This window comes from Oncorhynchus masou, chromosome 18 (assembly GCF_036934945.1).
Source record: "Oncorhynchus masou masou isolate Uvic2021 chromosome 18, UVic_Omas_1.1, whole genome shotgun sequence".
Lineage (NCBI taxonomy): Eukaryota > Metazoa > Chordata > Actinopteri > Salmoniformes > Salmonidae > Oncorhynchus > Oncorhynchus masou.
This window is the reverse complement of record NC_088229.1, coordinates 64,823,853-64,834,565: the sequence shown is the minus strand read 5'-3', so window position 1 is coordinate 64,834,565 and position 10,713 is coordinate 64,823,853. Positions and strand designations below refer to the sequence as shown.

The following is a 10,713-nucleotide window of genomic DNA, read 5'->3' as shown; positions in this document are numbered from 1 at the left end:
AATATAGAGCCCTGGGGTGGTACAGAAGGAAGGGGATCCTCGACCCCAGGCGAAGGGTCCCGGCGGCCACGGCCTGACAGCGCTGTGGCGCCTAGGGGAGGGTTCTCCTCTGGGCCCGAAGGAAGGGACGGTAATTTATTCAGAGGAGCAGGATGAGGCGAGTTTGATAAGGACTCACCCCGCTCCTGTATAAGGGACCGAAGACAGACTTTTAACGAAGTGACTTTTTAACATGTTTTTTCATGTCTTAAAAATGTTTTACCTTTGTTAGATAATTAGTACACATTTTAAATGGCTTTTACAGATTTGATGTTTACAAGGAAAGTACTTTTATTCATGGTTGTTTTCATTGATTTTAACAACGCGTACTTTTTAACAAATTTAAAATGCAACTTTCAAATGCTGTGTTTTATGCTTTGTTGCCGTTTTTATGTGTATAAATGATGTAAAAAACAAGTATGAGCTGTTTTTAAAGGAATTGTGTTAATAAAACTTTTCCAAAAGAAAATAAATATAGAGGTTTTATAAAATATTTACTAAATAAATAAAAAATGTAATAAACAGTAACACAAGAAAATAACAAGGCTATATACAGGAGGTACTGGTACTGAGTCAATGTGCAGAGGCATAGGTTGGATGAGGTCATTTGTACATGTAGGTAGGGGTAGTACTGCTCACTTTAGTACATATGAAGGTAGTACTGCTCACTTTAGCTAGTTAAGTTACTTAACTTTAAAAAAATTTTTTTAGGTTTCCTCAAAACGTTTGATATAGATATAATATATATATTGATTAGATATAATATATAACAGTTATTGTAAACTGAAGTTTGTGTGTTATTCAAAACAAATTATTTGACAACAATTAGGAGATGTATAATGTGAGGTTATGTATTTTACCCAGTAAACAAACATTGACTACTTTGTTTGTAATGACCGAGTGACATCATAGATTTCCTTGATTATTCTAATAGATTTCACAGATGGAGACCTGGTCTTGCACTTTAATGTGTAATATTACGGAAGAACAGCCAGGTTTTCCATGCTGTATTTTAGTAGGGGTGTCAACTGAGAGTGATTAATCTCTTGGCTGGACAACGATTGCATTTCGCTGCCTTTGGCACTCTTTGAATGAGAAGGCACATCTGGAGGAGTCGGGTCTCCATGCAAAGCCATCCATTAAACCAAATACAGTAAAAGGAGAAACTACACTGAACAAAAATATAACGCAACATGCTCATGTAAGGAAATCATTCAATGGAAATAAATTAATTAGGCCCTAATCTATGGATTTCACATGACTGGGCAGGGACGCAGCCATGGCTGGGCCTGGGAGGGTATAGGCCCATCCACTTGGGGAGTCAGGCCCAGCTAATCAGAATGAGTTTTTCCCCACAAAAGATCTTTATTACCGACAGGAGTACTCCTCAGTTTCATCAGCTGTCCGAAAGAAACCAGATGTGGAGGTCCTGGGCTGGCGTGGTTACATGTGGTCTGCGGTTGTAAGGCCGGTTGGACGTACTGCCGAATTCTCGCAAACAATGTTGGCGGTGGCTTATGGTAGAGAAATTAACATTAAATTATCTTGCAACAGCTCTGGTGGACATTCCTGCAGTCAGAATGCCGATTGCATGCTCCCTCAAAACTTTAGACATCTTTGGCATTGTGTTGTGTGACAGAACTGCACATTTTATTGTCCCCATCACAAGGCGGATCTGTGTAACGATCATGCCATTTAATCAGCTTCTTGATATGCCACACCTGTCAGGTGGATGCATTATCTTGGGAAATGAGAAATGCTCACTAACAGAGATGTAAACAAATGTGTGCACAAAATTTGAGAGAAATAAGCTTTTTGTGCTTATGGAAAACTTCTGGGATCTTTTATTTCAGCTCATGAAACATGGGACCAACACTTTACATGTTGTGTTTGTATTTTTGTTCAACATAGATGTGAAGGTTTTGCTGATCATGTCTTCATTATAGAATAGGTTCAATGGATTTGAAGGAAAACGCCACCAAAAAAAAGATATTTTGGTATTTGTTTCATTAGTCCATTGTTGATATAGTCCCAAAATGTTTTGCATGTCAACAATCAAGTTTTCAAGATAAGTCACTTTCAAAATACATCATATGGTGAAAAACGCAGCATCATACAGTATGGTGCAAAATGCATCATACGAGGTACTGGTACCCTCTGTATTTAGCCTCGTAACTGTTATGTCATTTTCTTGTTACTTTTTTATTCGATTTTTAACTTTAGTTTATTTAGTAAATATTGTATTAACTCAATTTCTTGAACTGCATTGTTGGTAAAGGGCTTGTAAGTAAGCATTTCATAATAAGGTCTACCTACACCTGTTGTATGTGGCGCATGTGATGATTACAATTTTAGTTTATTTTATTTGAGTAGGGCGTGAAACCGTTTTAAATAGCTCGCTTCCACCACCTACTGGTTGAGTCAGACACTCACACCATCACATGCGTGGCATGTGGCCCTACAGTGCAATTGTATTCTGTACATTTGTGTAATATGTTATTAGACTGATCAACTATCTTAATTAGAAATTATAAAACAAATTGATGTGTCTTCAACTATTTTGTCATTCAGCATCCTGAAGAGAAAACAGAATAATAACCCATAATACTCATATAGTAAATCAAGTTGGCCTGTGGAGAATCTAGTACAATATGCATCAGTAATGTAATCTTGCTTTGTCCAGCGTCCATGCTCTTCACCACAGTGTGGTGCTAATCAGTAGTCTAGTCTAGTGGCTATGCTCAGGCTCTGCCCCTCTGGCTGTGTAGGAAAACGCAGGTTGACGTTTATTGTCATGAATCTTGCCATGGAGGCAGAGTTGAGCGGTTTCTGCGGAGATGGACCAGTCAAAATTCAAAATTGTCTATATTGTAAAAAATCATAAAATTCAAACGTGCTTTTTGATATTAACTTAAGGTTAGGTATTAGAGTTAGCAGTGTGGTTAAGTTTAGGGCTAAGGTTAGGTTTAGTTTTTTTCTTTTACTTTGTGGCTGTGCCGGCTAGTGACCACTCTACATAGTTTTCTCCATCCAGTACATGAGTCATCTCAGTAAATGCCAACCTGCTAAAAAAACAAACACTCAATCATCTCTAACATGTGGGCTTGAACATGTGGATGGGGGAATGGCTATAGCATATACTGTACGACTCTGACTCGGTGCCCAGTGATGAAGTTGTGAGGATCCCTCTCTGTCAGCGAGAAGTTCCATAACATAACAGCAATTTGCTTGCATCAGCAGCAATAATCCCACGCTACAGTGATGAAGAGGCTGTCATTATCCTCCTCACTACTCATCTGCCAGATGATTTAAGGCTTGGTACATGTGCATGATGTGACTGGCGCTCATCTGAAGTTTGTGATGGCCTTAATTATAAGGTTGTGGTAAAAGGGTGGAGAAGGCTCCTCTGATCTCACCGGTGGAACTTACCAGTAGCCTACTGCTGCTGAAAGTGTCTCTATCTTCACAATCAACTTTGCAGTACTGTATTTATTAGAAAAGGCAAAAGCAAGGTGATGCAAGGTCAAGTCATCATGTGTAATAACACAGTTATAAAATCGTGTTGTCTATAAGTAGGGCAGGGTAGTAGGATACCTTATCACTTGGATTCATTGAATAGGCCTACAGAAAAACATCCCAACTGAAGTCTAGCAGTGCCTGGTGATAAATTAATTTCTCGAGCCCTTTCCTCGAAGTCTAAACAGACCCTGCCTGGGCGAAGTAAATCAGTCACAGCAACACCGCACACTTACGTAAGGACATCCATGGTATCCAAGCTCGTAACTATGAACCTCCTCTTAGACAACATGGCGCATGTGTACAGCTGCACTGCAAATATAGACGATACATCCAGTTAGGTGGAAAATAATTAACTTATGCTTACCTAAGTGTAGCACCTAAACTAGACTTCGGCGACATTACCTATCGAATGCGGACGCTCGTGCCTGTTCACTTTGACCACTGCGTAAAGACTCGGGTCTCTGCGCGCGAGCTCACCTGCTTACAATGAAGACGAGAGAGCGTATCAGGTCCTGAATGTTCTTTTAGAGTTAGTTTCAAATTATTTGATGTTTTGTTACTGCGGGTACCGCGTATGAGGGTCTTTTGAGTTCTTTTAACTTGTTTTAGTTAAGAAAAGAGCAATGTGACTGCGACCTAAACGATACTTTTCAACTGATGAAGAAATGCTACTCAACATTACGAGAGAAAACCACACACCACTGCATCAGGCGGAAAGGGAGAGAGATAGACTCCCTCCAATTTCCAGTCATTCCAGCTCTGTTAGTATGAAATGTTTTAAAATATTTTTCATATTCTTTAAATGTGTTTTCATGTCCAATTAAGAAATAAAGTAACCTTTTTCATGTGGGATCAATGTAACAATGAAGTCATAAAATGTCAATTTATTTCATTGCATAATGATAGCTTAACCATTTCAATGACCTCGGGGTTTATCCTTTTGGAAATGTGTTGATGTTAAAACTAAGGGTGGGACCTTTTGGCCAGCTCTTCCTAAACCATTTATGTCATAAAACAGCATAGCAGCTTTGTGAGTAATATACCACATTATCACTGTAACAAAGCTCAAACATTATACTGTACATTTTGTTTATGTATCAAACTTTAATTTTGGTGGCCAATGTGCTACAGTACTTGCTGTGAATTAATAGTATTATATACTGTTATAGTTCTAATCGATACTGTTATTAACATTTCAAGACCTGATATCAATTTTTGGACATCCAAGACTCATGGCAGTGTTTAGACAGGCAGCCTATTCTGTTATTTTATTAACTGATTGGTCATTTGACCATTCAGATCAGCTCTGAAAAATATCTGATGTGAAAAGATGTTATGTGATTTGTCAAAATACCAATTTGTGGAAAAAAGATCCGAATTGGGCCGCCTGTCTGTCAAATGAATTGTGATTTTTATCACAGGGACTTGATCGTGGACCAAAGCTGCCATATCCGTCTCTCAACTTCATCTCAAACCACAGAAAGGAGGATGGTAGCCACAGCATCTCCTCCCAGTTTATCCTTCCTGGCATACGGCATGGTATGATCCGTCATGGTAACCCTAATGTGCACATTACCTCATTCAAGAGTCAACTTGAATAGTAAGCAACAGTCTTTTGTGATCTGAGATTTCTGAAGCTCACAGGCAGCCCAATTACACAGGCAACGCAATTATTTTTTTCATTAATTGCTCTGAAAAATATCTGATGTGAAAAGATCTGAGCCGATGGGACAAAACATCAAATAGTGGAAAAAAATATCAGAATTGGGCTGCCTGTGTAAACGCAGCCATAGTGAACCAATATCAAGTGCCGGCAAGAAGCATTTACTCAAGTATTATCTATCATGTGCTATCAATATGGCTACCTAACACACTTTTGATATTGTTACCTTCAGGTACAGGGTACACTTTGAGACTTAATAATAACACTAAGAGGCTTAAAAGGAAATCATTTTCACACAGTGCTCCCAAAAGAAAGGATAGTTTCAATTTCAAAGCGACCCATACAGGCTGTTTTGAATTAATGAGCGATGCTCCAGGCAGATGTGTTGTCGTGGCTTCCTATTCTTGAGATCAAAGATGTTAGAGGAGACTTGAGCATCAATACTTGATGCAGATGAGGGAGACAAAGGCCCATTCAGAACTGCTGTTCCTTTATATGGTGAACTTGTTCTGGGTGTAATGAACACGACCGTTGTGTGGGCTGGCGACGGAAGTTTTCAAAATATGTTAATATATTGCTGTCACTTATACTTGAAAATATGGAGAGTTCATTGCCCTATGCTGCTCATTGTTGTGATATGAGAAGAAAAAAAAACATTTATGCAGGTTTCATCTTGTTATATATGGTTCTTTGAGATTGTTAAACTATAATTTGCAACAAAACAAGCAAGTATACAGTAGAGAATCATAGAGGCAAAGGTTGAGAGCCACAACGCTCCTTGACACACTGCTCGCTTAATCTGGAAGCCAGCTGTACCAATGTGTCGGAGGAAACGCCGTACAACTGGAGACCGTGTCAGGGTGCATGCGCCCGGCCCGTCACAGGAGTCGCTAGAGCACGATGGGACAAGGACATGCCAGCCAAACCTTCCCCTAACCCGGACGACGCTGGGCCAATTGTGCATTGCCTCATGGGTCTCCCGGTCTGCGACACAGCCCAGAATCAAACCCGGATCTGTAGTGATGCCTCAAGCACTGCAGTGCCTTAGACCGCTGTGGCACTCGGGAGTCTATAACTCACATTTCTATGTAAATTCGGTCGGGTCACCCACAGAGTTTCATATTGCATCATTAATATATAACAGTATTTTCAGGGATGATAGTGTTTGTGTGTTTAAAAAAAATATATATGTGTGTTGTTACTCCGCCTGCAGGTAGAGAGCTTCCCCCCATCTGTCCTAATGTTAGACTGAAGCATCAACATCAACATCGCATCACTGTTGACAATCTGCCTCCTGAGGTTAGGGCTCGCTTTGCCACTGACCCAGTCATGCCCCTCCGCACCAAGACTGTCAAAGAGTTCCAGTAAGTACACACACACACACACACACACATTATTATCATTCAGAAATTAATTTTAATATTTGTCTAATGTTTACTAGGGAGGACATTGAGAGGGCAACAGTCTCAGGCGATTGGAAACACGTCCACGATTTCTACTTGACCACGTTCGGCTCCTTTTTAGAACTGAATGCTGCCTTTAAGGTGGGTAATCCCCATGTCTGTGCCATGTTCAATTCTGAGATTTCGTATTTGTATTGTCAGTCAAGCCAGTGCTATTTATACAGCATGATTTATAAGGACTTATTGCACTACTATGTCAATTCATTTGTATAGATAAGTGTGATGGTAAAAATTCCTAAAGCAAATGTGCTAAATTTGTAATGTGAGTGATCAACGCAAATAAAAGGTCATCATTGTTTTGTGATTAAAGGTCAGTGAATAAAGTATTTCTGGTAGCCAGGTAAAGGGGAATTTGGAGAGTTGTTTTTGAGTCTGTAAATGAATGAAGTCAATGACAGAGTCGGGGAAAATAGCACCTGTGCCTGGTATCCATAGAGAGGGTTATTCATAAGAGCAGGACCTGTAAGAGAACGTATGATCATATACGCAACAGTTGGGTAAATGTTTAGCATGTGTCATGGTCGGTTTGCATTGCTTCCTAGAGGTTCTAGGATAATTATGTCATGACAAGTATAATTAAGCAATGAGGCCCAAGGGGGTGTTGTATATGCCCAATATACCATGACTAAGTTCTTATTTACAATGTAAAACAGAGTGCCTGGATACAGCCCGTGGTATATTGGCCTTATATCACAAACCCTGAGGTGCCTTATTGCTATTATAAACTGGTTACCAACATAATTAGAGCAGTAAAAATAAATGTTTTGTCATACTGTTCGATATACCACGGCTGTTAGCCAGCATTCTGGGTTCGAACCACCCAGTTTATATACCACGGGTAAGGACTGTTCTTAGGTATGACGCAACATGTACCTGGATACAGCCTTTAGCTGTGGAATATTGGCAATATACCATGAACCCCCGAGGTGCCTTATTGCTTAAACTGGTTACCAAGGTAATTAGAACAGTAAAAATAAATATTTTGTCACACCCGTGGTATACGGTCTGATATACCACAGCTGACAGCCAATCAGCATTCATGGCTCAAACCACCCAGTGTATAATATAGAATATTAGTCTTCCCCCAAAGGGATCCAGACTTGAACTGAGTGAGTCACTAATAAGTGTACAGTCGTGGCCAAAAGTTTTGAGAATGACACAAATATTAATTTTCACAGTCTGCTGCCTCAGTTTGTATGATGGCAATTAAAATATACTCCAGAATGTTATGAAGAGTGATCAGATGAATTGCAATTAATTGCAAAGTCCCTCTTTGCCATGCAAATGAACTGAATCCCCCCAAAATATTTCCACTGCATTTCAGCCCTGCCACAAAAGGACCAGCTGACATCATGTCAGTGATTATCCCGTTAACACAGGTGTAAGTGTTGTTGGGGACAAGGCTGGAGATCACTCTGTCATGCTGATTGAGTTCGAAGAACAGACTGGAAGCTTCAAAAGGAGGGTGGTGCTTGGAATCATTGTTCTTCCTCTGTCAACCATGGTTACCTGCAAGGAAACACGTGCCGTCATCATTGCTTTGCACAAAAGGGCTTCACAGGCAAGGATATTGCTGCCAGTAAGATTGCACCTAAATCAACCATTTATCAGATCATCAAGAACTTCAAGGATAGCGGTTCAATTGTTGTGAAGAAGGCTTCATTGCACCCAAGAAAGTCCAGCAAGCGCCAGAACCGTCTCCTAAAGTTGATTCAGCTGCGGGATTGGGGCACCACCAGTACAGAGCTTGCTCAAGAATAGCAACAGGCAGGTGTGAGTGCATCTGCACATACAGTGAGGCAAAGACTTTTAAAGGATGGCCTGCTGTCAAGAAGGGCAGCAAAGAAGACACTTCTCTCCAGGAAAAACAACAGGGACCGACTGATATTCTGCAAAAGGTACAGGGATTGGACTGCTGAGGACTGGGGTAAAGTCATTTTCTCTGATGAATCCCCTTTCCGATTGTTTGGGGCATCCTTGAAAAAAGCTTGTCCGGAGAAGACAAGGTGAGCGCTACCATCAGTCCTTTGTCATGCCAACAGTAAAGCATCCTGAGAGCCTTCATGTGTGGGGTTACTTCTCAGCCAAGCGAGTGGGCTCACTCACAATTTTGCCTAAGAACACAGCCATGAATAAAGAATGGTACCAACACATCCTCTGAGAGCAACTTCTTCCAGCCATCCAGGAACAGTTTGGTGACGAACAATTCCTTTTGACGGAGCACCTTACCATACGGAGCACCTTACCATAAGGCAAAATGATAACTAAGTGGCTCGGGGAACAGAACATCGATATTTTGGGTCCATGGCTAGGAAATTCTCCAGATCTTAATCTAATTGAGAACTTGTGGTCAATCCTCAAGAGGCAGGTGGACAAACAAAAGCCCAGAAATTCTGACAAACACCAAGCATTGATTATGCAAGAATGGGCTGCCATCAGTCAGGATGTGGCCCAGAAGTTAATTGACAGCATGCCAGGGCAGATTGCAGAGGTCTTGAAAAAGAAGGGTCATCACTGCAAATATTGACTCTTTGCATCAACTTCATGTAATTGTCAATAAATCCTTTGACACTTATGAAATGCTTGTAATTATACTTCAGTATTCCGTAGTAACATCTGACAAAAATATCTAAAGACACCAAGGCAGCAGACTTTGTGAAAATTAATATTTGTGTCATTCCCAAAGCTTTTGGCCACGACTATAGACTAAACTAACCTATGTGTTAGTCCTAATCTAAATGTTCTCTTAATTTCTCTTTCCAGAAAGATGCAAGCCCTCCGTTCAACACGATTGAAGACTCAGGAATCAATACCAAATTCATCAATGCTGTCTATGACGCATTATCGCTCACGGTATGTAGAATGATTGAGCAACGAATAGCCATGTTTATATTAGGTTGTTGAAATGAAAACCTCTTACTAACTTTGATCTAACATTTATCCAACAGCCTCCTGATGCCCAGAGAGCAGTGCTGAAGGGGATCGTTAACAGCTTGTTGAGAGAATGGAAGGGGTGTGTGACATTCTTATAGTGTAGTGCTCTTTTATTTGCCACTCAAATCGAAGGATTCCTCTCTACATAGTAAAGCTCTATACTTTGTGACTTGAATATTGATGCAAATGTTACATACTGGATGAGAAATGAAATGAACTTCATATTGTCTGCTTTGTTTAGCAGTCGACGGACGAAGGATGACCTGAGAGCGTATTTCATTCTAGTTCAGGTAACGTCATGCATCACGTTCTGTATATGTACACACTACTGGTACAAATGACACACAGATTTGACTGATGTGCTCTTTTGACCGCTGATACTTAATTCCACGCTATAAATAACAAACTCCTTTCATTATGTAACAGTAATAACAGCAATTTCCTCATTAGAAGTGAGGCCGTTTCTGCATTCAAATATACGCATTACCCCCCCCCCCCAGCCCCCAGTCTAAAAGCAAACACAGGAAACTCTTGATGCGCTCCCTCACCACATGCCCCAGCCCTCAGTCTAAAGGCAAACACAGGAAACTCTTGATGCGCTCCCTCACCACATGGCCCATTGACTCCAGTCATAGCCCAAGCAGTCAGTCTCAGTCAGGCTCTGGATATAAGGAGAGCAGAGTGTTTACTTTACACATGACCAACAGACTAGAGGTAGGCTTGGCACCGGCCAAATATGGACACAAACAGCCTGGGAGAGACTCGGTAGGCAGACTGGGAAATGGCTGAGTTGAACTGGGATGATTTCTGTCTGCTAAAAATTGAGACTTTGGTTGAAGACTCTTGTCTCTATCCCATTCATGGTTTAATTATTGTTTCAGACGTTTTATGGGGTTTATAGGACCGTAAATTAAAAAGTAAGTCTTCCATCCCTTTCTTGCCAGCAACTTTTCGTGGTCATTGAGTCTCTCCAGTTCTCTCATCTACATTTAGTGTGATTTGTCTTTGGGCTGTTGATAGGCTCTCTGACAGATCCTGTGAAATTGAAAGGGACAAGACAAGTATTAATTCATTCATTGTAGGGTTTGTATTACA

General features: G+C 40.6%; 1 protein-coding gene across 2 annotated transcripts in view; it reads left to right on the top strand.

Moving 5' to 3' along the window:
- Positions 1–3,862: 3,862 nt before the first annotated feature.
- Positions 3,863–10,713, top strand: part of LOC135505121 (probable E3 ubiquitin-protein ligase HECTD2) — a 33,699-nt gene continuing 26,848 nt past the window's right edge. Inside the window, exons 1-7 of one of the 2 annotated variants that reach the window (XM_064924227.1) lie at positions 3,863–4,319; positions 4,980–5,097; positions 6,435–6,585; positions 6,663–6,765; positions 9,448–9,537; positions 9,633–9,697; positions 9,863–9,908. In XM_064924227.1, the coding sequence (XP_064780299.1) occupies positions 4,224–4,319; positions 4,980–5,097; positions 6,435–6,585; positions 6,663–6,765; positions 9,448–9,537; positions 9,633–9,697; positions 9,863–9,908 (669 nt within the window). In that variant the 5' untranslated portion in view covers positions 3,863–4,223. Of the gene's footprint in view, positions 4,320–4,979; positions 5,098–6,434; positions 6,586–6,662; positions 6,766–9,447; positions 9,538–9,632; positions 9,698–9,859; positions 9,909–10,713 lie in introns of both variants that reach the window. The other variant, XM_064924225.1, reaches the window with a different exon arrangement.